Consider the following 27,317-nt stretch of genomic DNA (forward strand, 5'->3'; position numbering starts at 1 on the left):
CATGTTTAACACAGTAATTGTGGATATTTTTGCTAACAGCTCAACCCATGGCAATGCTAGAAAAGTAAGAACTTTCCGGGCATTATATATTTGGGCTTTTCTTCTTTAAATACCTTGAGATTATCCTTCTCCATATGTGTATGAAGTAATATGTGCTATATGCTCTTTGCCAGTGCCTAAAACATTGCTAAGACCAGGAAGCTATGTTCTGATGTGGTGTGTGACTGAGCATCATTAATGCACTCCCATCTTTCTACAAACCATTTTCACACAAGATGCTCCTTCTTACAGTGTTTCTCTCTTATTTCATTAGGAAAATGGGAATAGTAAATAATTGCTGGTTTTACTTAGTTTGAATTAGTTCTGAGGTGTTTTTTATGTTCAAATACTTTTGACTACACAGATTTTCAATGTGTTATCTTTGGTCCACTGACTGACTTCCAATGACCTTGAAAGTTTTGTCACTGGGAATTAATTACCAATAATGCCAAACTCCACTTAATAGCCCACCATCCAAGAAATGTCCACGTATCTTCAGATCTGGCTGGCATAGAAAGTAATCCCACAAGAAGGTACTCCTAAAAACCAGGATGACTGAGAAGAATGTAGGGTTTTGTGCATGCTGTAAAATGATATTTATTAATTATTAGAGTATTACCTCTGCCAAAAGCAAAGGGAAATGCAAATATCCTCCTGTTATTATACAGCCACTCTTTTTGATAAAAAGGTAACCTCAGATAATTCTTAAAACACTAAAGTAATTTAAAGTTACATGCACCATAACAGGTCTCCAGCAATTCCTTATTAGTAAGCACTGAGATCTCCTATTTTGCTTTTGCAGAGACAGCCATTTAAGGCCCCAGCATTAGTTTTGCTGTCCACAACTAATCCTTGTCAGAGTAGATTTTAGTTATGCCATTGGTGCAAGAACCAAGAACCTTTGAGCAGGGCCTCTTGGACACAGGCACTTCATCATCCTTCTCATCTCTATATATGTAGCAGGAGAGATGGTTTTAATTTTTCAAAGCTATTTGAAATAGGATATTTTTTTCCAGTCAGAAATAATCATTGCTTATACACAGCTTTTTAAACAACACATTTCAATATGCCTCTTCTTGTCTCAGAGCAAGGAGTGTTTTGGCTTGATCTCTCTGGGAAATTATCATAGCCCTTGGAACAAGTGTTGCTTTGAAGTACTGATACACTGCAGGCAAATAGAACACTCAAGGGTATGCTTGATAGGGAAAGGAAATGACCAAGTCCTTATCAGTTAGTTTATAATGTAGTATAAGTTACAGGGCTGTGTTTTCCCATCTATACTAGAAACAAAAGGAGAATATTGTCAAAAAGAGAGCTCAATAGCTCTCTAAAGTAAGTATGTTGAGAAGTACAGTTTTGAAGCAATAGGTAGGTTGGCTACCTGAGGAAGGCTGCAGGGACAGATTCTCTTGATTCCCACTAGCCACCTCCTCCACAAAGTGCTTCAAAAACTTGAGGCTACAGATGGACTCAGCAACAGCACCAGTCAGCTATGCCCTGTTCTGTTTAGTCATCGCAAAAATCCGCTACCAACAAGTTAATAAGTGAACATAAGGCTATCAACCCCTGAAGAAATAAAAATGTATTTTCAGCTTCCTATGCATCTTCTTCTTCCTACCTTTACCACATATGAAGGTTTTAAAAGCACATTCAGCTTATTAGATATAATATATACACAACTTTAAAAATAATTCCATCAAAAAGTGGCCCCTTGTATGCCTAGGTAGGCTAAAATGAAACTCACAAGCTGCTGAGGCTCATTTCTGTCCTTGGGCCAATTTTTCAAGTACAATTTTAACACTTGACTCAAAACCCCCCTACACAAACAGCAGCGTATGCTTTGGATCAGTAGCATACTGCTAACATTGCTTGAAACAGCAGCTTGAGATCCACTGAAAATTTTATTCTAATAGGCCTCATCTAATTAGGTAGTGTGGATAGGCAAAGTTCCAATGATACATAATTTATTATAATCCATATAAAAGCAGTTTATTTAAAAGGAAGCTGACAGCAGAGAAAAGATGAGCCACAGGGACAAAAATGGACCCTTTTAATGATTTCAGAGCTGAGGTATTACCAGATATAGAAAATGGGTAGGCAGGCCCAGGAAGAACAGATTCAGGAGGAGGCACGACAAAGCCATTGGAGAATAGATATGCAAATGTTCGAACACATTTCATGTATTTACATCACTAGTAGGATATTTCCTACATATCCAAAGCACATAGCAGAAATGTTATGACCTATCACGAACTATAATCATTCAGTTATGTATTCTGCATTATATCAAGGTAGTCTTTTATTTGGGGTATTTAAACACTGTAATCTGCAAGAAACAGCTGTCTTTTTAGCACTAAATGCTTTCTAAACAATTTTTTCCATGTCCTCAGTTCACTTCCAGCTTAATTGACCTGGCTTTCCTGAGTTTATATTTCACTCTTTCCTTTTTGTTTTTAACAAGTTGGGTAGGAAAAGCAAAAGAGACTGAAAGATTTGCGATTTCATCAGGTAATGTTAATTATGCACTAGGAGGTGTTGGTTTGTTACAACAGCAGTAACAAAGGCACTCAGATCCTGTGAAGTAATGCTTAAAATGCCATTTGCTGGGGTGAGCACTACAAAGAAAGAGAGGACAGTAGAAACAGCCTTACACCCCTCAGATCCCCCAACTGTGCAGCACGGAATGGGCCTCCAATCCACACACACATCTTGTCCATGGAAGGGCTCTTATTTGAGCTATTACAGGACTTTCCTACCAGAAAACAACTCTGCTCATTACTTCAAAGGTCAAGCAGAAAGGATATTCACATGAGAACTTCTAGCTGCACTTTAAGATAAGAGGCAAGGACACACAAGTGGCATCACTGCTGGCACTGAGTGGGAGCTGCCTGCAGGCTCTGCTGCTATGGCTACCTAGCCAAGGTTTCCCTGCAGCCAGAGGACAAACACAGCACAGTACAGGGACAGCATAGCCCAGGCCTGGACACATTCAGGTTAATTGTTAACTATTATGTGGATCCCCAGCTCAGAAACAGCTTAAGCATACAGTCAGGTCACTGCTCCTTCCTTAAGTTTGGAATAACTTCCCAGTACTGCTCCAATCTGTAAGCCTCACTATATATCTTTCTTCAATTTTGTCTCCTTATTCAAGCTTAACTTGGTACCATTTTTAAGAGACGGAGAAGGGCAGCAAGATCCAAGCATTGGTTAACTCTGACTTAATGCATCAGAGGAGGCCCAGATAATTACAAGTTTGCTGTCAAATGAATTTGATAGTCATCAAATATTATGCTTAAACTTTACCTGAGAGCAGCCATGCTGCACAGTCAGATCCAGTTAGGTTTACTCAACCCTCCTGCCTAGATGCACATGCTGCACAGTCAGATCCAGTTAGGTTTACTCAACCCTCCTGCCTACATGCACATGCTGCTAAAGTGAGGTTGTAAGGGAGCTCCAGAGGTCTCCTAACCCATTTCCCCACTCTAATGCCAGCTCTAATGCACTGGCTTCAGATGGAGCTTCTGTCTCTTGAGTCTAGAACAGTTTCCACAGAGGCCATTTACTCTGACCACCTAATAATGCAGGTCTTCTTCTCCAGAGAACACGGTGGTATCATTTGCAGAGACACTGTATGGACTACATGAACCACTGCCTTATGTGACACAGCAATCCTTAATCCCAGAGGTAGAATTCTGTTTACTGGAATACCAGTTGCATTCATACATACAGATTTGTATTTCTGGAGATGTAAAAATATTTCGAAGCAATTGTTTAGGACTTACTCGGGATGTCTTTGTTAAGCATGTAAGCATCTAATAATGTGAAACCTACAAAGCTCATTATTTCAGTTCCAACATTTCTACCTTCTTAAATCTTTCCTGTTAGGACATTTCCATTCACAGATTTGTTTGTTATTTTGATCCTTTTTATTAACCATTAAGCCATATTCTTTCAAATTTACAGCTGAGAGGTGCCAATTAAAACCCATTATCACTTCAGATGAACTATACATTTCTACAGTATTCTTCTATTATCTCCTACATTATATTTCATCTCACACTTTGGGGGTTTTTAATTTGCATTTTTTATGACTGTGGAACATAAAGAAAGTGTGTCTGTCAGTTGTTCATTGAGAACTCTTTGTAAAGCATGTTTAGAATCCAGTGAGATATATTAACAGTATTTCCTCCAATGACATGTTAAAATTAATCTCCTTCTGATTCTCTTTCATTTATGTTGTCTCATGTCTCCCTGGTAATCCTTTTTCTTTGTTGATGAGCCTAAGTGATTCTATGCCACCATCAAATCTTGTTGCCCACCAGCTCATCTCAGCACCTCTATAGTCTGGGATGTAGTCTGTCCACCAGTGCCATCTCTTTGGCATGAAAACCTGAATATTTATTCTCATTATTTTGTAGCCAGTTCCTGCTCTGTGGCAATGCCTTTCCATCCTGTTCACACAGACTGTGCTGGGTACACTGATAGGTTTACATGCAATTTTACAATCCAAATACATGACTCCATAGATCAAAGCACACATTGTCCTCTTTATGCTAGCAAGTCAAGCCACCCTAACACCATCTTGTAAGAGTGCTTTACCAGCAGGGGAAGGCAAAACCATGCAAGCACCAACACAGTGGATGGCAATGCCAGCAATGGGATATTGTATGTCACAACAGCAAGAGCCAGCACCCAGGCTTGAAACCAACACTTAGGCTAAGACAGACTGACCAAGGCACCCCAGGAAGGAAGATTTACCTTCATGCTCAGCTTTACCTTCATGCTCAGCTTTACTGGGCTCAGCAAATGCAGAACGGTTCCACTGGGCAGCTGTCATCTGTCATTGCACAAACTAGAAAGTTTTGTATTTTAGGTCAGCCCTAAAGCACATTTTCCACATAAAGAAAAAACTCCAGAAATAATTTTAATATAAAATGTTTTTATTGTTTTTGAAAACATTTAAAAAACAATTTTTGAGCACTTTCAATAAAAAAAATAACTGAAATGCTACTGCAATATTCAACTACTGTAGTTTCAGCAGTACAACAGACAACAAAACACTGGGGAAGAGGGGAGAAACTGGATTTCCTGCACTAAATGAAAATGTGGAACAGGGATTTTTCTTTCCTTATGGTGCAGTAAATAAAGCACAGTATAGTACAAGACTATTATATGATCCTCAGATGCACTGCACAAGAAACGCTTTCCTTCTTTTCAGTTCGGAAGTCAGTGCTTATTGCAATTATTTGCAAATTATTTACTTCATGAATTCTTATCATGATAAAATGATGCAAAAATGTTTTTCAACACCAGAACAATAAAAAATAATCCAAGAAAGGAACATATTCAACAATAACTAAGCTGAATTAGTTAACATAAAAAAAGTAAATAACTTGTGAATAACTATGCTCACCTGGTTAACACTGAACCAGCTTCAATACAGCAAAAGAATAAAAAAAATAAAAGTGGTTACAGGAATATATCTAGTACTGTACAAGATTAAGTCATTAACACTCATGCACGTTTTGTGATCATGTATTAACATGGTGAAGCAAACTAAACTTAATTTTTCCTGCTGCAATATTCTCATGTAAGAGAATCAAAAATAGAAATATCTCATTGAGATCAATGCACATTGCTACATAAGACAATTTCACCTGTCACTTTTAATGACATTTTGCCTTTTAATAATGAAACACATTAAAAAGTTTTTTTTTGTTGTTTTGCCTTTTTTTTTTTAAATCTGTGGGCCGTATTTGTTGCATTTATCCTAAGGAATGTGCCTGCCACAGGTTCAACAGAATTTTAGTGCAATATATGAACCCAGAAAGTTTGCTGGACTAACCAAGCAATCAAATTTAAAGTGTTTGCTGCAATACTGTACACAGGGTACAAATTCACTAGTTTGTATACTTTAGCAAAAACTGCTATCAAAATAATTTATTTCTTATGTTAGTAGGAAGCCAATAATGTAAACAAGGGGTCAGAACTGTCTCAAATTCATAGTTTTGGAGTATCTGACAAAGACAGGCTTCCATTTGTTAGGATCACAGAATTTTCCTTTGGGTATTGCATACTTTGGTGTGCAGTAGTGCTCTGTCTCAATGTATCATAAAGAACTAACTAGCACTAAGTACAGGGACCTAACATTAATTATAACACCAACACACAAACATCTCTAAAATGATACATACCAATGTACAAAGCTGTGTCTGTGCCTTGGATTTTACTTGAAACAATTCTTAACGAATTTAATACTTTTTAAATTAAACATATATTTGCTTTAAACTCACTGATTATAGAATATTTCTGCTAATTAAGTCACATGTTAGGCCCAATGTAATGCTTGCATTTAAAGATACTTTTAAATGCACTTTTAAAAACCTTTGGTGCTGGCTGCATAATTTAGAATGCATCAACGTTAAACCTACTCTTGCTTTTGTGAGAAATCTTAAAAAAACTAGTAGTTAGGCTAAACCTTCCTTCCCCCAAGCCCCACTCAGTGTCAGTGTCAGTGTCAGCGACCCGAGGTGAGGCCAGCCCGCCATGGAACACGGGCTGCTGAAGCACCCGGGCAGCTCCTCCCGCAGCGCTGCCACTGAGTCACAGAGTCACACAATAGCCGAGTTGGAAGGGACCCTTCCCCCTTCATCGAAGCAGGTTTCACCTATTCACAGTAGTGCTGGCACTTCACACAGGGTCAGGAAACAGAAACAAAAAGGTGCTGAGTGTCTCTCAGACCCATCCTCCCACCAGGGTGAGAGGATGTTCAGCACATCTCTGTCAAAAGGCCATGGGCAAGTACAGGACTCAAGCCCTGCCTTCAGCAACTTTAGTCTACAAGAAAAATGGTTCAAGTCTTACTGACAGACACCTGGCAGGACAATAAGCAAAAGGTTACTATGCAGCTTTCAGTCTCCTCCCCATTGCCTTGGAACAGTCACTTGGTCTTAAAGCAAACCACGTTATCGCAACATCCTTGTGCTTCAAGGAGGGATCAGAACTCTCCAAGTTTGTTCCTGATGAAGTGGCAAAACTTCTCATGCAAGCACAGTGAAATCAGGCCCCCATAAGGTGCTATAGCTTGGCACAACTGTTTGTCCCTGCAGAAGAGGCCATGAACTGGTGATGAATTGGGGCAAGGGCAAGAGAAGCCATGATATACCAGCACCTCCAGTGCCAATGCAGCAGCACAAATTCAATCAGCACTGCCAAAAAAAATTGACTAGTACTGGGATCTTGAGTCATTTGCCAAAACTGAAGAAACAGAAGACCACTGAGACACTTAAAAACACCAATCACATGAAAAATCTGAGCATCTTCCCCTTAAAGAAATCTAGAGGGGTTTACTGCATCTCCCCCTTCATAAATCGATGACCATTCATTCAAAGAAATGTAAAAGAAGAAAATTTTTCCTGCTCTATTTTCTACTTTGTGTCAGGCCACAGGAAAAGTAATCCATTTTATACTAGGCTTAAGGGATGGTATTGTAGCATACTCGGTGCACCACTTCTTTTGTAAAAACCTGCCTCTGCAAGTCCTCTTTGTAGCATCAGGGCCATGGCTGGTTAAATACCTCTCTCTTTTGACCATTAGAGAGATCCATGTGCGCCATGCTGATAAAATAAAAGGTCTTTTTGGTTTGAGTGAACTAGTGAGGCAGAAGTCTAATTCTCATTTTCTAGAGGGGCAGCATTTTTTTTTTTTCTTAAAAAAATAAAAATTAGACTCATCAACCCTGTCAAATCACTTTTGAAAATGGAATTCAGGCTTCTAAAACAGTAAGTACTTTTAAAAGAAGTTTTACCAAAAGAAAGAACACATGTCTTACTGTGTATCTGTAAAGTGCCTGGCAGTATTATGGCTCTATATGAAATATTTTTAGATTAACCATATTTTCTAATATTTTAATAATCTTTTGTTTGAGAGTGAGCAAGAAAGACAGAAAGGCTCAACCTACCGAAATAGAGAGAAAATAACATCTTCCTACGCCCTCCACTAGGTTAGGAAAGAGCAAACTTAAAAAAAAATAAACCTTTAGAAACAGTATTTTAATGAGCTCCAGCAGCTCTCTATTAAAAAAAAGGAAAAAAAAACCCAGGGAAAATATCATGTTTCTTCTCTAGCATTGATAAACAGTACCTATCACTTTAAAATAGGGTGTTATGCCTAGATTAAATCTCAGTGCTCAAAATATTTTTGCATTAATTTTACCAAATATAAAAACATTGACATGAGAACTAAAATATCAAGTATATCATGAATATTAATGGCTAAAATAACTACATAGATTTATTTCTCTTAAATAAAAAAATTTAGTGCATCTTTTTCCTTGATCATTCCTGTTAGCTTTTCTCATCTCTGTGCTTTACTGGAGATGCCAGTGGCACCAGTGCTACAGAGATTTCCCGAAGTTCACCATGAAGCAGTGCTCCAGACAGCTACACAATGATCAGGCAATCTGCATGTCACCTGCTCCACTTGTAGCCGCTCCCCACCACCTACCTACCTGCAGGCACCCTGCATTGCAAACCTGGATGACAAAGGTCAGTAAAGATCACCTACTACGAAGTAACTACCAATACAAAGTATGGAAAGCCTACTAACGAGCTTGAATTAAAACCCTCCCAAAGCATCAACCAGAGCTGTAATCACTGGCTGCCATTAACCACTTCTTTATTTGCTAAAACAAGAAATGTTGAATGGGAAACACTCCAAAATTCAAATTTTAATACTGGCTCTTTGATAGCCCATCAGCTTCAGATTTGTTTAAAATTGGTAAGACTGCCTTTTCCTTACTGAAGAATGAGCAAACAGGTACAGCAAACTTTTTTCAAAAATGCCACAATACATAGCAAGTGTTTCTGCTGCGGGAGGCACTTCCATTAAGACAAATACAATACGTCTGTCTTTTAGATACAGTGTGCTACATACATATTATAAAACAAGATTAACCCAACATTTCAACAGCAGGATGATCCTTACTCTCCATCCACTCAAAACCTGATGCAGTCATTGAGTTAATGGATTCATTGCAGATTTGTTGAAACAAGGGGTCATTTTTTAATTCCTCCAGTGTAGCATCATCATCTTGTCCCTGCTGACGACCTGGATCAAACAGTAGATTTGTGTCTAAAGTGTTCAGATCGTTAATGCTGCCTGAGAGCTCGGAAGACAACCTGATGTCGCTGGGAAAGACAGATGCAACGTTATTGAGATCTGATGCCACCTGATTCACCAGCTGCTGGTTTGTTGGCAGACTGTCCTCCCCTAAAAGGTCTTTTACAGTGCTGCTAAAATCTAATTGCTGCTCTCCGATGTCTGATTGTGCTTGGTTATCTCCAGAAGAAAAACTGATCTGATCGGTGCTGCTATTTTTTGTGAGGTAATTTGGTGTTTGGAATTCATAAACTGAAGTGCTGGAATTGATCATACTTTGTGGGTTGGCACTAGGAAAAGCAGTGGATGTCTCCAAAATCTGGGTGAGATTCATCCTGGCTGTGTAATTTGAGGGCATGTTGTTCATTCCCAAACCTCTCACTGCATCATCACTATCAGAATCAAGTTTGTTTAACAACACATTGGTTATTTTTTTAGTGTTTGTTTGTTTCTGAAGAGACGGAAAGGCCGTCTGCATCATCACAGTCAACGGGACTGACTGGCTTCTCTGTGCTATATTATTGGCACTGGTGTCTGCATGGATATTAGCAAATACATTGTGAACTTCAGGAGTCACTGGACTTCCAAAAGGTGTCAGATTAGAGCGTGGTATATTTGACACAGGGTAAACAGTGCTTCCACTGAGATTACGCTGGCGATGGACAGCAGGGCTCACACTCCGGCATCTCAGACTGTTGTTGAGAGATGAACCAGTTCCTTTGCTGTCCAAAGGAGCAGGAACAGCAAAGCCCTCCTGCTTGGTAGTGCTACTGACAGGGGCTGCCTGGTGCTGCACAGGTGAAACAGGAGTCACACGACCGAAGTGAGTGTCGTGGTGGCGCGGCTGAGACTGGTATGACTGGCCGGGAACTGCAAAAGCGTGAGGTTTCCTGAAGCGATCTTCCACCAGCTCCTGGTAGCTCGTCAGGATGCCGTGGTTTGCAACCGATGAATTACTAACCCCACTGTAGCCGTTATTCATCCACTCGAGCTTGGTTTTGTCGGGATGGGTAGCCATAGGCCTCTGCATTGGCTTCACAGGGCTACTTGATATGATACTGGCATCATGGTAAGCCATACTGGAGCTGATGGGAGTAAATGCAAATGGGTTTCGGCATTCCACAGGACTTGGAGGGACACTACTGCTGCAGTTGGAATGGGGTGTGCCAATGGGTGTGTGCCGGCTGCTTCCTAGGGCACTGTCTACAGGAGTCGTCTGAGCCAGTCTTGAACAAGGGCTCTCTCGAGACATGGTCTGAGATCCAGCAATCATTTCAGAGGTGGGTGTTGGAGTCGGGGTGGGGGTGGGAGTTGGGGTGGGGGTGGGGGTGGGAGTGTGAATTGGAGTGCTGTTGTTATGGATCGAATGGTAAAAGTGCGTGCTGCTTGGATGAGATGACACAGGAGCTCCTTGAGCTGTGGCCTGACTCTGAAGTGCCATTCCTAGACAACCACCATAAGGATGGGAATTATTCATGGACATTTGCTCCTCCATGAGCACCAGCTCCTCCACAATGCTGTCCTGGGTAAGGTCATCATCAAATGAAAAGAAGTTTTCATTTGACTGAGGGACTGTATGCTCAAACTCTTTCAGCTCAGACTGCAGAGGTAACTGATTTGAAGACTGTGCTTGTATTTGATCCAAGGAGTCCTGGATCTGGCTCTGTAACTGCTGGCTGTACACATCCTGCTGTATACCTTCGCAGTGCACCGGCTCCCACGCCGATTCCTGTAAGTCACTAGAGCCAGAGTGCCCAGCAATAGTCATAACACTGATATCTTGCTGCTGATCACAATTCACAGATGCAAAGTCAGAGGTTTTGGTGATATGGTGCCACGTATTTGGGTTAAAGCTGCCATCAGATTTTGAATCATTTTCTATGATAAACAAGTTTCCTTCCAATTTTACTTTTATATCTGGAGATGATGCTGATGCAAGCTGCTGTTCTAAAGCAGGATCACAGGTATTTAAATTGGTGCTCAGAGAAAGGTCTGTTGCTAAGTTTGCAGCAGCTGTAGAAGGTACAGATACTGTCACAGGTACCTTGCTGGGAACTTGAGCAAGTGTTGCTGTATTGTCACTGTTAGCTAATGATCCAACCTTCAGAGCCTTCTTAACATTGTTAGCTTTTTGACCCTCCACAGCATTACCAGTCGAAAACTGCTCCACTAGTGGTTTCTTTACAGGTGGTAACTGGGAATCCTGAAGTGTGGAAGGTTGTCGCTTTCTTGGACTTTTAGTGCATGTTTTGTCTTTAATCATAGACTCACCAGTAGGAGGTGAACTGATGCTGGTGCTGGACAAGTTTTGACTGGCAACTGTGAGTTTGAGAGTGCTTTGATTATTGCCTGCTGAAGAAACTGGCGTGATTTCATTAGACTGTGTCTTATATTTGGTCCCTGCTTCTTCAGCTTCCTGATCACAGCCCTTACCTGGTTTTAGCTCCATGACATCATCTGTTGAAACCTTCAAGGCTGCAACCTCAAAATTAATTAGCTGTGCAGGAGGCAGGTCAGGGGTTGCCTTTATGGATTTAGACACGTCAGAGCTCTCTTGGCCCTGCATCGAGTTCTCATCCAGCAATGCTTCCGGTTCCGTTTTGATCTTGACTGCAGGTGTGGCTACAACAGTACTAGGCTTGGATCCTGGAGACTGAAGTGAAACAACAGATCCATTTTTGATCTGTGGACCAGTCCTCCCTTCTTCCACTGCTCCTGCACTAGTGCTAACTGAAGGCGACTGTTTAACGGGCACACTACTGCTGCTCGGGGCAAGAGATATTGCTGTCATTTTTACCACATTTAAGGAATTCACATGTGGAGCTGGCACAACAGTCTTGATTGGGCTACTGGTAAATAGCACCGTTGTGGGAGAGCGGATGGTGAGAGCACTGGTGTTTGCTGGCTTCGGTAAGATCTGCGGGTAGCGATGCCGGGCAGAGCGGTCACCAACAGGGCTGGCAGGAACGTTCTGGGGAGTCTTTGGTGGCTGCTTGACTGATTGCATGTGCTGAGTGACCACCTGAACATTGAGCGGCAGGACCTTGCTATCAGATGATCCCATAGGACTTGGGGATGTCACCAACTGCCTGGTCCTTGGCACCTGTAGAGAGAGAAAAAGAAAAGGCGTGGCAATGAAGCAGGAAGTCCCCAAAGCCCACACACCACCTCAGCCCCAAGCATTTCAAAGGTGAGAAAGACAACACAGCTCAATACACCAAAGCTAGTGCATGTCAGTTTGAAACAAAATAAGCTGTTCTTCTTGTCCAAGACAATTTCTATTTCTCTGCCTAAGGATTGGCAGTCAGACACATGCCTCCTATTTTTAAGGTGTGAGGCACTGGTCTACACACTAGTCTGCTCTTCTGCTAATGAAAGGGTCATTCTCATACAATCCTTCACCACCTGGGACAAAAAGACAGACGTACAAAGGCTAAAGAGGAGAGGATGTGTTCAAAATACTGCTCATTGTTAAGGTTTCAAAAGTGATTTAAATACAAACTCACTATCAGGCAGAAGAACTGGCTTAACTATCAAAATGAACAGCACAGTGAAATCTTAAAACCAAATAACCTTGCTGTGCTCCCCAGCCCAATTTTATATGACTGAAAGACAAAAATGTTCTGTACTACAGAAGTTCATTCAAGATAAAATTGCACCTGTCACTAAATGCACTGGGCCAATAAAAGGCAATTGAGATTCCATATTAGGGCCTCAGTAACCCACACAAATGGTGTCAGCTCTCTCATCTCGTTAAACTTCATCTCAAGGCTCACTTGAACGCCTTCAGAGATGAACTTGGCCTATGTTATGTGATCAGAATTCTGCTGCCTCTGTATCAACCCTGTAACTAATGTGGTACAACACAGCCCAGACAGAGAAGTGTCAGGGCATCCAAGCCTTTGAATGGAAACTGTTCTTCTATCCCACTGACATCACTGCTTAGTTACTGGCGATGTACAGCAATTTCATAGGGTGGATTCTCTAGAGAATTGCTGGAGAGCATTACCGGTATGGGGCTGGGGACAGCAGCCACAACAATGCCAATAGGTGGAGGGGACAGGATGGCAGGACTTCCATTAGATATACTGGTCACACCGTTGGTTGCAGCGCCTTCTGTTTTCTTTACTGGAGACTCTCCTGGCAAAGGAGACTGCAGTTTCTGTTCTTGCTGCTTCTTCTGGATCTTACGCTGCAGCTGCTGCTTAGCATCAACAGGAGACGGCAGAGTTTTCACTTGTGGTTGAAAGGAATTACTTTCAGCAGTAGGTATAAAAGCTGAGGGCTGGGGGATCCCTTTTATTCCTGAAAACAAAAGAAGGAGAATGAATTACGACCAAACATACCCTGTCCACTGTGGTGTCGCTTCTGTCTCTAACAGAGAATATATGACAGGCATCTCCAAAACCATTCTGAGAACATCTCCATGAGATGCTCCCATCCACTTCATGCTTAATTCTATTCAGCTTCAGTTTATTTCCACATTTGTGGCAAAATCTCTGTCTGTTAGACAAGCTGGGCATTAGCTGCTAAAATACTTTTTATGGGCCTCTTGTTTCTAGTACTGTCAAATGGCAACGTGTGTCAGCACAATCTGAGCCCGGTGCACTTCACTGAACTGGCAGCAGAGGGCGGCGGGCACGTTTCAGATGAGCCTTTAAAATCCATCATCTGCCGTGGTTTTGTTTTGTTACCTCTTCTAAGGCAGCTTTAAATGAAAAATGTTTCCAGAAAGCTGTGGGCCTGTGTCACAGAGGAGCAGCTCTGAGCAGATGACATTATCTAATGGCCAAGGCATTAAATACGGTGCATCTAATATCAGAATGGATCAAAGCCTCTGTGTGATCAGGGATAATGGTGAAAAAAGGGCAGTAAGAGAAGTGTTCAGGAAAAAAAAAAGAAAAAAGGTAAGAAGAAAAAGTTGAAAAAACAATGAAAATTAGAACAGAAGAACTTTTTTTTCTGGAGAAATTACTTTGCTGATCACATAGCAAGCAAGTGCTGCTTTCAGGGAGAAAACAGAGAATTAGTGTCCTCTGTGCAGCTAGTAATAATTTCCCTTACAAAATCACATCACATTTATGATCTTTTGTTTATTAACAGTCAAGAGGATTAGCGTGCTCTTTAGAGACCAAATAACCTTGCTGAAATACCCCTTTAGAAATGCTTCAATATTGTTTCATTTACACTTTGAGGTTGCACAGTTTTAAAGTAACTCCTAATTATAAATGAATCAACACCATTTTACTACTTTACTAGTTTTACTAATACTAATTTTACAATACTAAACCAAATTGTTTGGTTTTAGATGCCCAGCACATGCTTAGCAACTGTGGTCTGGGAGCCCACTTTCTCAGCAGCAGTCTGCATATACCACGACGGGTTGAATGTCACAACACATCTCCACTTTCACAATTTCTTCTTCACAGAGCAGTGAAATGCCCAAATATATTGCAATTACTGGCACACAATTCTTCTATATGGGCAAGCAATACTGATAAGAAAAAAACCTCAAACTTTTCTTTGAGGGTAAAAGTTTGCTGTTTCCTCAGTTAATGCACAGAGACACTGTAGTTCCCTGCAAGAGGAATGAAAATATTTTGTTTGCCATGCCAGGAAGAACGTCTTCTAAAATGACTATCCAAGCCATAGAAGCATGCACTGGAAGTAAGTGCCCTTTTCCTTGAAGGAAATCATCTTGTCTTGAAGGAAGTGAGGGGGAGAAGCTACGTGAATACACTGAGTGTCCCTTCAAGCAGCACAGCAAGCAGAACCAGTGTAGCCAAGCAATAGGTCACAATAGAGCACACAGGCAGCAAAAAAACCCCAGCACTGCCACCTGTCAGGTCCAAGTTGGAATAAAGGAAAGAGAGCTGGAAGGAGAAAAGATGTGATCCAGAAGGGGATCACCTGAACACCACTCCTCCATTTAAAATTGCCAGTCTCAAAAGGCTGGCCTTGATCTGAACTCATTTTGCTTGACAGGCCTAGGCAGAACTTCTCAGAGGCAAGTCTGGGGGCATGTTGTGCACCCGCATTTCCCTTCTCATCCTTCGTTTTTGTATCCACAGTCACCAAAACACACTTTAAATGATTAAGCGACTGATTTTGAGCATGCAGAAGGAAACAAACCACAGAAAAAATCTGCTCTTGACAGAAAATGTTTTCCAAATTAGGGCAAGTTATCAGACAGAAACACAGCTACACCAGCAGTCTGTCTACAAACCAGCATTGTAGCAGCACCAAACTCCTGTTCTAGCCAAGTATATAAATTCAGCAAAAGTACTCACATGCCCTGAAGACCAGGGTCCTCACCAGAGGAATGGGAGGATCATCAACTAAACCTGAGACCAGTGTTGATTTTCAGATCTTTATCCAGACTACCAGCACGAACAGTAATTTGCACCAATGTGACTAAAATCAGGTAAATGAATGCTCAATGCTCAGAGTCAGTGTTAAAGTTTGCCCTGAAGAGAAGAGCTTCCTCAAACCAAGCTGTTACTACTCTCAGTAGGAAGATCCCCCATTTCAACATCCAGCATTATCTCATTACCTGCTGGTGCCCCTGCCATTACTGTTAAAGCTGCCATTGACTTGGTACCAATATAGTGACTTTTGACAAGAAAACGAGCCAATTCCAGGACTGTATCAAAAGGCTGGCTCAGCACTTTCTGGGCCCATTCACAAACAAGCCGACAGGCTGCAGAGACGACTTCCTCATCAGCACTTTGCAGCTGCCCAGATGGCTCTGCTCCATCCAACTAAACCAAACAAACAAAGGAGGAAAGGTTACTTTAATTAATAAGGGTCACTAAGGCATGAAAACAAAAATAGAAAGCAAATTATTATCAGAATCACACCAAAGGTTGAATAGTATGTTCACAGTTTTACATGAAGTTATGAGAATGAGATCACAACATCAATATCCTTCAAAATTAAATGTCTTGACAATAATCTACGGGTTGTTTCCAAAGGCATTATATTAAATTGACATTTCTGGAAGAAAATCACAGACAGAATCCTAATATTTGGACCACCAACAATTGATTTTCCCTGTATCCAGAGTCTTATCAAATCAGCAATCACTGTTACCCAGGAACGGCTACTTTCACTGGGGTATCTCTTCCCTAGCATTGACTTAAAAAAATACAGTAAAAGCAAAAGAGAGTCAGAGTTAAAAATGTGTATATGGTGGATGGAAACACTGTGGAAGTCTACTTCACTTCCTAAATTAGTTCAAGAGTATTGCAATTCACTGTGAACTTTACAGAAAAAAAACATCAAACAATGATTCAGACTATAAGAATCATAAAGAAAAACCTTAAAAGCTGCAGAGATCTTCACTTTGTTTTGCAAAGTTCTGACAGAAAAACAGCATAATAAATGTTAACTTGCAGAAAGATATATAAATAAGCAAATATATATCATACCCCATCTCCAGTTTTATGAAAGTCAAGGTTGGGCAGTGTTGGCATATGCACAAAAGCCTTCTTCCTCAGTCCACTGTAGCAATATGTGAACAACAATTAAGGTCTAAATTGTCTGCTTGTTAGTTGGGGGATAGGAGAGAAGAGCAGTAATTCTTCTGATAATCCTCATAAGCTTTAAAAGCAAACTCAACACAGAACTAAGAATTTCTGTCATTAGCATGATCTCACAGCCAGCCAGAATCAAAAGCCTATCAATGGCTGCATTCTTGGCCAGGTCATTGGGCTTCTCCATCTGTGCAAAGATGCTAGGTATGATGAATTTCATGTGATGACTTAGAACAAGCACTAAACCATGCCAGGCAGTTTCAATTAGCTACTCAATATTCAAATCATTAACATAAGTTTGGACTAAACTCTCTTCCTAAAACAAAATGGGAGAATAAATTTCCAAAAGTTAATCACTACTAAAAATGCATTCTCAAATTTAGGTTCTACTTTATTTCCTTCTCCTAAAGGACTTCCTCAAACTGGAGTTTCCCAGGACAAGACAAAGTGCCTGATGAGTACATTTCTTCCTACGATTTCACACAATTTTTGAGGCACTCTCTCCTTATTCATGATAATTTTTCTGTAAAAACACAGACATAAAGACCCAGACTTTTTCTTACACTGATCGAATCAAATTGGTACACAAAAATATACTCCCTTTATTACTCGTACTCACTTAGGTCTAGAAATCAAATCAGCCTTTTTTTTCCTCTCCACAGCATTACTCTGGGAGTTGACACACAGTGTCTTTTTGCCATGACACACAAATCCTTTCCAGGATCATCAATTTTTCACATTCTGTAAACATGCCTGTATTCTTTCCTAGGCCATGGAGCTTGAAATTGCTTGCATTAACCTGGATGGAGCATAATTACAGTAAAAGAAATCTAAGGAGCCTGGGAATTATGGTAGGTGTGAGACAAGGTCACATTTTAATCATTCTGAATTAGAAACAGTGGAAATAGAACTTAAAGAGATCCCCTGGGTCAAGCTACAATTACATCATATGATTTCTTCCTTAACACTTCTCTAGCTCTATCCAGAACATGAGTACTGAGTTTTGGATTTCACTACTAGATAATCCAACACTGTATTTTATGAAACAGTTTAACTGACACGTAACTTCTCCATTTACCATAACATGGAAGGTATTTTTCCCCTCAGTGGAAGACAAGCAATTCTTGGCTGCCCACTAGAATTTAATTCTCTTTTTAAGTGCATGCTTCAAGTGAGACCTGGCAAAGACCAGTATTACAGCACACTCGTATCATTGCTGTTGCTTCTTTTGAGTGGTTTTTAATTAGAGCCTACGAACACCTCAATGCCTTTTAGCCTCTTCATGCTCTCCCTTCTCTGCTTACTGCAGTGGCTTTGCCTACCCAGCATGTCAGGACGCAGCAAGAGCCAGCCCTGGGGAATGCAGCAGGTAGTACATTACTTCACCACAGCTTCTAAGGGTTCTCATGGGAAGGTGTAATTCTCAGCTTGGAAAAGAAAAAATTGCTGCTGATGAAAAAAATGGTTTGAAAATCACTAACAATTCTGGTTCCTTTATTCCAATATCTCCTTGTACTAAATTATAAAACTTTCTGGATGCCTCGCTGCTGTGACAAGTGAGTGTCAGAATCTAAATATAAGTACTCATTTCCAAAGTTATATCTTGCAACCTAACACTACTGCAATTAATAATTTTTAAAGAACGTTGGAAAAGTGTCGGCATTTTTTATTCAACATTACTTCTACATTTAGCTGGTAGTTAAGCCATAACGACAGATGTTCTCCAAGCAAGTGCAGAACAAGTTACTGAGAAGCGTTCTAGCAAAGGATATTTTGATTTGCCTCTTGTGCCTAGACGACGGGCCTTCATATTTGGAAAGACATTTTTCATGATCTTTCCAAAGTCAGCAGCACTTAATGGGTGGTAGCCAAGATTGTCACAATAGCTCCTGCAACAAAGAGAAAGAAAGCGTGAATGGAATCAAAGTTAATACAAGAGGCCAGCCTACATGCTAGACTCCAAAGGTTTTCAAAAGAAAACACTTATCCCCGTCCATATTTAGAACCACATTTAACATTAATGAAGCTATCCACAACGAATTGAATGCATTAAAAATGTATAAACAGAGCTATTAATACCATAGTTTTTGCCTTGTTCTCTACTGAGTTCAAAGACAAGTCATGTGAAGAAATAACAAGTAGTGGCATTATCTAGAGCACAGTTAAGATTTACTCCCACAATTCAGTTTGAAGCATATGTTTCAATTCACTTATTTCAGGACATAACAGAGACCCTGTTCTAGCCAGAAGCACAACTTGAGTGTGGTAAGGCCTGAAGTCCTGCAGGAATATTTGAAAAGCAGTAGGTAAGAGATGTGTCAGTGTCCAGAGAAAGATTTTGCATATACAGCTTCAATTTAATAGACCTTAACAGAACTAAACTTAAAAGATGCCTTCCCAGGGAACCAGCTTTATAGGTATAACATAAGCACATACTGAGGACCCAGTCCTCCTACCACTGTGACCCTACTGAACCATGAGAGCTGCTTGATTACAGGACCCTATTTAACAGTCCTAAATTAACAGACATTCCAAATGCTGCGGCAAATGAACGTCATCATGCGACTCAGTATACAACCTGATGATATAGGGGAATAAAGAAACAAAAAGTAATTATTTTGCCAACTTTACTTGTTCTAGTAAAGTGGGCACTGTTTTCTGTCTTCAGTTCTCAAAAGCAGCAGGAAGAATGTTGTTTCAGCATCTGAGACATTTAAAAAATACGTTCTTGAGGCAGAGAACAAGAATTGTTGATTTTGCTGCAAAAGGTGAATGCTCTGGAAAATCAGAAACATAAAGCAAAGGAGAAAACCAGGACCTGAACTGGAAGTGCTTAAGGCTGCACAAAGACAGCAACTCCCTGCACTGTTTCACAGACGTTGATGTGCTGTGGCCTAAAATGTACCAGTAAAACCTTCTCAGTGAGATTCCCAACAGCCACAGCATCAGCACCAGATAGCAATGACCTCCTTTCCTGTGAGAAATCCTACCAGCAATATACAAAAACAACCTGCCTCTGAAAAGGTGACTGTACATGATCCAGTGTGGTTATCAGCAGGAGAGCAGAAAAACAATGACTTCACACCCCACAGTTGCCTGCTGCTCTAATCAGGTACATACACACAAACAAACCCCTGGAAACTCAGGCAGATGCAAAGAAAAAGCAGCAGTCTGAAACAGATACTTCATCCCCAGCATCACCTAGTCACAACCTGCATCCAAGGAGGCCAGTCAAAATGTCTTCTCTTCAAGCTGGAGCTCTGTAGAAAGCTGTATATATTTCTTGAGATACTTCCACTGCCTTTACTTTCTCAGTAAGAACACCAGTTACTACAGAGCAAGTATCTGCTGCTTTTACCCTGGCTGTAGGTTGGTATCCTCTGCTCAGAAAGCACCACCACAGATGTAATGATTTTGATGATGACCAACGCTCTTTGGTTCTGACACTCCCCTGCAGAGCCTCGCCCCATGTCTTGGGGCCACTCTGTCCAAACCAGGACATCTTGCCTACAACGTGGTACACTAGTCAGGCACCAGTCTAGCTTTTATGTGGAACATCAAGAAGCTCTATATCCAATTTATATACCTACACATTTCAATATAAGTCACTCAGAAGCTGGATTCTAGATATGTCCCTCTGAAGTTATTACAAAGGAATTCTCCTCCTGCTTCACTGTACCCTCACAGGAATCACATTAATTTATGTGTAAAGATATGCAAATAGATCTCTGTGTGGTTTTTGTCCCTTGCATCTTGTCAGGCCTCCATGGATTCAAACGCTGGTCTGAAAATTCCTGGAAGGTGGGTCTCTGTTGCTTACTGATGCTGATTACAAGACTTTAAGTCTCAAATACCATTCAAAGGAGGACTCTCCAAATTTCTCTGCCACAGTCAGCAGTATCTTTGACTGAAACTCAACGTCAGCAAAATAAAAAACCCAAAAGAACAAGCTAGTGAAACACCAGGATTAGGGACCTACCAATCTATTAACTTCAAAGTTAAAATTATTCCCTCCCTAGGAGAAAATAAATAAATAAAAAGGGAATAAAATTATCCATTCCTCAAGTCTAGCACATCTGGTTTAAGACAATCACTTGCCAGCAGCAAAAACATACAGTCTACATGGTCCCCTTGTATCCATAGTGGCAGCTCCTGCAAGCTTGTAATTTCTGAGCCATCAGTATTATAATGGAATTTCAGTTTTCAGACAGATCATCCCACATCACCCCTCCCCCTCCTGGCTTAGCCAAGGACCTCCATGTCCATCTGTGGTCTCTCATTGACTTGACAACACATACCAGGAGTCTCTCCCCTGAAGCTTTTCTCTCTGCTACTTGCACTCTTGGCACATCGCTGAGCCCAGGAGCTGTTTTGCTCTTTGAAGGGTGGGTGGGAAACAGACCGGGGCGGGGGGTGGGGGTTTGAAGGAAGGTCTAAGCAGAGACAGGAATGACAACGGACACGTGGATGCTTTGTTCCTTTGTATAGAGCTCCCCTACATGATAAGAAGAAAATGATTTTTTTTTTTTGGTAAGATCTTTGAATTGAATGTACTCCAGACATAAAATACTCCGGCAATGCACCTCAATTAAACCACAAGAAAAAAAAATTAACCAAAAAGCTGATAAAGACAGGCTATGCAGCCCAGCTTACACAGCTTCCTGGGCAGAAAAAAACAGCATGAATAGCAAATGATTAAGAACCTATTAAATGAAACAAAACAGAGTTCTTGGTTTATCCAATCCCCAAAACAACTGGTCTCCAAAAATGGGTTAGAGCCAAGAACCTTAGAAAGAGGTAGGCTCTCATTAAACTGACAAACAATGCTGGCACATAAATGAGTCCAAATAATCAGGTAGGATGAAAAACAGATGTCTGAAAACCGTAAGAGAAATGAAATTGCAGGTCACACTCCCAAGAACAGCAGCAGAGGTGAGAAACAACTGCTTTAGATGGAGTTTGATTGGCTTTCAAAGGAATATATGGATAGTTGCTTATGACATGGGACTAGACTTTGCAACACAAAAGGTCCCATCCTATTCATCCGATTCCTATCAGGGAATTTTATATAAAAATACTGGATAAGCACTAACCAACAAGATTAGGATGTACCTTGTGTCCTTTATGTGTTCAACAGATATGGTATACCTATACCTACTGCCCTTTTCTGTGTTACCTTCTGAATATTCTTCTAACTTGTTGGTTAATATTCTTAACACTCAGTACATGTAATCTATGCATCAGGTGGCCCCAAGTGGCCCAGCAGCCAGTAAAGCAAGGATTAATGATTTACAGACTAAAGGAAAGAGATACAGGATGACTCAAAGACCTCCTAATCCATATTAAGCGTATCAAGTAAATCTTCAGGACACCACACTTAAATATGAATGACTTTCTTCCCTTGCGTCATGGCAGTAAAGTAAGATAAGAGGACTCAAGTGTTTACTGAAGGCTCAACAAACTGTTTTGTGGGCAAATAGGGATTTTGGCTGCATAAGTACTGCAGGACTGCAGTTAGACTTGAAATAACAATTCTCTAAACTCAGCTAAATCTATACATGGCTGTGTATAGACAGCAGGATGTTTTTTAACAGGGACAAGATATCCAAGTAAAATTGACTTACAAGAAAACATTGAAAGGATCTGATGGGAAGCAGCATCCATTCACTGCAGACTGGATAACATGCTGGGCACTTCCCCTTAAGCTCCCATACTTTCCAGCCTGTATTCCCACATAACTCCCAGAGGAAACTGGCAGAAGAACTGTGAGCACCCAACAGAAACCCAGCTTCTTACAGCTCAATGTATTCTGTCAGTACAAGCAGCATCACAGCACCAACAAGAGGTGAACCAGCTCTCATCCACCTCCTTTCTAAAATTCAGCTGCAAGCTCTCAGCCTTCCCAAGTGCTACCGCCTTATACTGTGATGCATTTTTAAGTTATTTTATCCCTTTCAAAAGAAAGATGAATCCGCTCACTTTTATCCAGTTAGAGAGATGAATTCACACTTATATTGAAGAGCAACAAAACAGAAAGAAGAGTTGCTGTACTGAATAAGCCCAGCGAGAAGAGGCTACTGAAATGTGGAGGAGCTGAAAATACTATCAACACTTGCCAATGGTGAACCTGTATGGAGTGCAAGCTTCTGTCTTTCCCTCTTCATAAAAAAAAACAAACCACATGAAAGGTGATGCAGAAGGCCAGTAGTTTTGCAAGATTTATTTTGACCAAAATATACAGCAGGAATGAAGATGCTGGTATGATGCAGCAGTCTTCTGAAGCCTTGCACTTTTGATTTACACATGCAGAGTGCATAAGCTTACTCACTGTGAGCTCATGCAACATCCATCTCTGCACATAGAAGAGAGAAATGGTAATTGGTTAATATAACAGAACTGAATTTTGAGAGGTCTTAGCACCCTTAGGTAAAGAAAAAGGACTTATCAAAACTAACTCATATTTATATGCCTGTTCCCCACATCCCACTCCAAGACTACTTCTCCTTTGGTGTGTAAGAATAGCTCATGAAAATATTCAAAGAAACTGAATGTTTTAAAAACAGAACAGAAGCTTTCAAAGGAGAACAGATTCCAAACATTTGATATTTTCCTGAATATTTGCTTACCACCCTTATTTTGTTAGGGAAAAAAATACAATACACAAATACTTGATGCAGCTACATACAAAGCCATCCAAATTTCACACTCCACAATCTGTAGATGATGATATTTCCGGGCATCTGCAGCTTGGCACAGCATGGAAGCCAAGCAGATTTGTTGCTGAAGCAGGCCATAAATTATTAAATAAGAAATATATTTAAGAATAAGGCTCCCATCTCTCTCCCGCACAGCAGCTGCCGCTGTTGCTGTGTCTGTGCGAGCGGCTGCTGCTCAGGGATTGGCCACCCCGGCACGTCTGTGCCATTGGCTGCACTGCCAGGCTGCGTCACCGCTCCCGGCCGTGGCAGGAGCTCAGAAATAGGTGTGTGCATGTTTATCAACCCCAGGCAAGCCAATGCCATCATGCTTCAGCTCAATCAGAGTGAAACACTTCAGCAGAGAGAGTTAATTAAAACGAGATATTTGCAGAAGGCAACCCTGCAATAACAATTACTATGGGGTGAATCCTGTAGGCACTTAGGAGGTGAAGGGATTCAGCTCCCTGCAAATTACTGTAATCGTTCAGATTATGGAAATACTCATACTAGATCATAAATCTGTTACTCCTCTTCAGGCAACTGGGCTGAGGATGATTATTTCTTTCCCCCTCCCCCACGGGGTACATCCTGTAAATGAATTCAAATCCAGCTTTCATCAGACAGCTCCCTCTCCCTTGCTTCTAATTGCTTTCTCATTACACGGTAGCTTTGAGACTTGACAACATAGACTCACAGTGGCCTTGGTTACTGGTTTCATACATATTCAGATACATTGTGCCTCTGTAGAAACCAGGCTTGTTGCAGGGAAGGCCCAATATTTATGCATTATTCTGGAAAGAAAGGTGTGATGGGCAAGATTGTACATCCAAAATATCTGCATCTATAGGAACAATTCAACTCCTCACCCTTGTTAAGGCAGTCATATACATATGCAAACAAGCAGACCAACACATATTGTAAGATAGTAACTGATGCTTTTTAACTGTGACACTCTGCCCACAAAACCAATACAGATATTTACATGTTAAGAGGTACTTCCTTCAGCAATTGTACATGTAATGCACAATTTAAACACCACAGTCTTATCTCCAGAGGCAGCAGTAACGAATAGAGTTTGCCACAGAGCAGCTACTGTATTCTCAGGTACAGCAGCATGGTCCATTAGGCTGTGTCCACGCACACCAGTGGGGTACCTGCAGAGTCAGTGTCACACAACGCTGCACTGGCTAAAGTCCTGTGTATGGCACTCACTTGTATTCATCATAAACCTCCTGCTTGGGAAGGGATGTCTCGGGGTGCTCTTCCAGGGTGTTGCGTATCCACGAGAAGGCGTGCATCTGCTGGGCACGGCTGGACGACATGGAGATCTGATCACTGGGGAGAGAACAAGAAGTGCTGATGAAGACATGGCTCTACAGCTCCTCCTCACTTACAAGACTTAATAACTGTCTACCTACACAGATGGAGAGACACCAAAGAGGGCCTGCACCTCCTGCATTTACCTATTCCTTGAGTCATGGGCAGCAGTTTCTTCCTCTTTCATCCACAGTTTAACAAAGAGACTCCACGCTCCACTTCTTGACTGACACACAGCTCCCAGTAGACAGTGACAGGTAAGAGTTCTACCTCCCCTCTTAAATTTATTATTCCTTACTGGCCACCTCTAAGCTTCTGCCCACTTAGTTTGCCAGCTGTCCTCTGGAATCACCCAGTTTTCCCAGGAGATAATCAATATGCTTCCTATAGGCACCTGCCTGCCTATAACCATCCTACCAGGAACACGTTTATTTTGTGACACTGATCTGCAAGTTGGTTTTCTAGAACTTCCTTTAGTCAAACAAGCATTACCAGAAATACCATCAGTTTTTTCTTTCACCCACCATCACATTTGTGTTGCTATTTTATGACTTCATACATAAACAGTGAAGGAACAATTACACTGTGAAACACTTTCTCTGATGACTCTTGCATTTAGGAGATTTATAATTACAAGCTTTTCATGCAATAAAATAACCTAAAGTTTTAAAAAAACCCAACACCTGATCTTCAGGAAAACAAGGGTACTTAATGTTTAATAAAGGTTGCTTCTGCTCCCAACATCATGTGAATGACTCCTTAGCAGTTAAGTACCACAGGAAGTAAAGCAACTCTTCAGTACTGGCTGCTCACCCTTCCACTCACACACATACCTTTTGTCTCCATTGTTGGGACCCGAAGGCAGCTGAAGGTAGAGGTAGAGTTTCTCTAGATCTGTAAACTTCTCAACTTCTTGCTAGATAAGGTGTTTTGGTTTGGAAAAAACAAAAGGTGGAGAGAGGCAGAGGAGAAAAAAGCAAATAAGAATAGTTGAGCTTGACAGCTAAAAACTGTCATCTGACAAGTGTATTCCTAAATAATATAATTTCAAACAAGAATATATTTACTTACGTGAAAGAACATGACTGTGAGCACTATGTGACTAGAAATGTGATTTCCTATTTTATTTGCACATTATCACACACCAGAAAGCACTAGTTACAATTACAAAATTCACATGCAATAAAAGCAGAATCTGGAAAAATGCCAACAACGGATCACTTCTGTAACCAGACATGTAACACAAAAACTTGGCCTTGTCAGAGCACACATGAAGCACCTCTGAGAATCCAGCTATGATGTAACAACATGGAATACCAGACCTGACACTGTGATCCACTATATTTACTAGTAGTTAAGTGTCACAGGCTTTAATGAAGTAATTTTAAAACCTATCTATATACATATGTATTTCTTTGTTTCCTCTGGAAATCAGTTATTTGAAACTGTTACTGCACACAAGCCCTTCAGTTAACATCCATCTCAGTGATGCCAGAGTCCTCCTCCAGAGGACACCAGCTGAGGATCAGACATGAGGGGCAGTTTTACCTGGTGTACGCAGCCAGTGATTGCTACACAGAGACCAGCTTTTGGTCATTTGAAACCAGCTACATGGACTTAGAAACAGAAGGAAAATCAGTTGAGGTAAGATGCTCAGAGCTTGCTTGGCAGCAGTGCAAGGAAAGCCATGCACCAGGGAGCACAGGGGGTTTCCTTCGGGAAGATGCTACAGAAGCAGTGCCCGAGGTGGTGCACCATCAGTAGAGTTGGAGACTCACATGATCCTTTTTTAAGTCAGAATGCAGCTTCTGGATTACTGCTAATTCTCTTTGTCTTTACTGGTGTCTTACTGCCAATGTAAGGTTTTCCAGAAAGAAGAGAAAAGAGGAGGGACCAACATGTAGTGAGACCTGGCTCACTTCAGCAGAATGGAGTGGGGAAACTAAAAACAAACTTCACTTTAAACTGGGGCTCCCTATCAGACCCAGTCACGTCCAGACCAACCTTGCTGGGACAAAAGTGACAACAGTACCAGAAAGAGGAGGTCCCACTTCCTCCTCCCTAACCCCAGACCCTGGGAAAGGACTGGTGGGACACAGTATCCAGGGAAGGATGCTGGGAGAGTGCAGGGTCTCAATAATCCCGGCAAGCAAACCACACTGCAGAACTGCTGCACAGAATGGGGCCCCCAGCGATGCAACAGACCTTCCCAGAGCCAAGAGAAACACTTCAGCAGCACACAGGTAACAGACACTGGATGTGCTGCTTCTATAAGCTGCATCAAACCACACCATTTGGTTGGGGTTTTTTTCCTCAAACTCCTGAAATTTGCTGACACCAATTTCTGCGTGGCTCTGCAGCAGCTTACACCGCAGTGGTACTCAGACCACCAAGTATCCAGAGAGGTATTTCTTAATAATGGGTGCATTTTGTCAAATTCTCTGTCCTTCCTTTCCTGTATGAATCACAGCATTTAAACTGGTGGGTTTTACTTTAGCAAGCCCATTACTGCAAAGTCAATGTTCTCCAAAGAAAGAATTTACAGAAAATTAATAATTTTTGAGAAGAC

General features: G+C 41.1%; 1 protein-coding gene across 1 annotated transcript in view; it reads right to left on the bottom strand.

The window, feature by feature from the left end:
- Window positions 1–4,958: 4,958 nt before the first annotated feature.
- RFX7 (regulatory factor X7) overlaps window positions 4,959–27,317 on the bottom strand; it is a 50,065-nt gene continuing 27,706 nt past the window's right edge. The window contains exons 3-9 of the mRNA XM_069025482.1: window positions 25,582–25,664; window positions 24,644–24,766; window positions 18,502–18,622; window positions 16,629–16,709; window positions 15,752–15,959; window positions 13,208–13,503; window positions 4,959–12,301 (exon numbers count right to left, since the gene is read on the bottom strand). Coding sequence (XP_068881583.1) covers window positions 8,990–12,301; window positions 13,208–13,503; window positions 15,752–15,959; window positions 16,629–16,709; window positions 18,502–18,622; window positions 24,644–24,766; window positions 25,582–25,664 — 4,224 coding nt within the window. The 3' untranslated portion in view covers window positions 4,959–8,989. The remainder of the gene's footprint in view (window positions 12,302–13,207; window positions 13,504–15,751; window positions 15,960–16,628; window positions 16,710–18,501; window positions 18,623–24,643; window positions 24,767–25,581; window positions 25,665–27,317) is intronic.

Source organism: Aphelocoma coerulescens, chromosome 10 (genome assembly GCF_041296385.1).
Source record: "Aphelocoma coerulescens isolate FSJ_1873_10779 chromosome 10, UR_Acoe_1.0, whole genome shotgun sequence".
NCBI classification, from domain to species: Eukaryota; Metazoa; Chordata; class Aves; order Passeriformes; family Corvidae; genus Aphelocoma; species Aphelocoma coerulescens.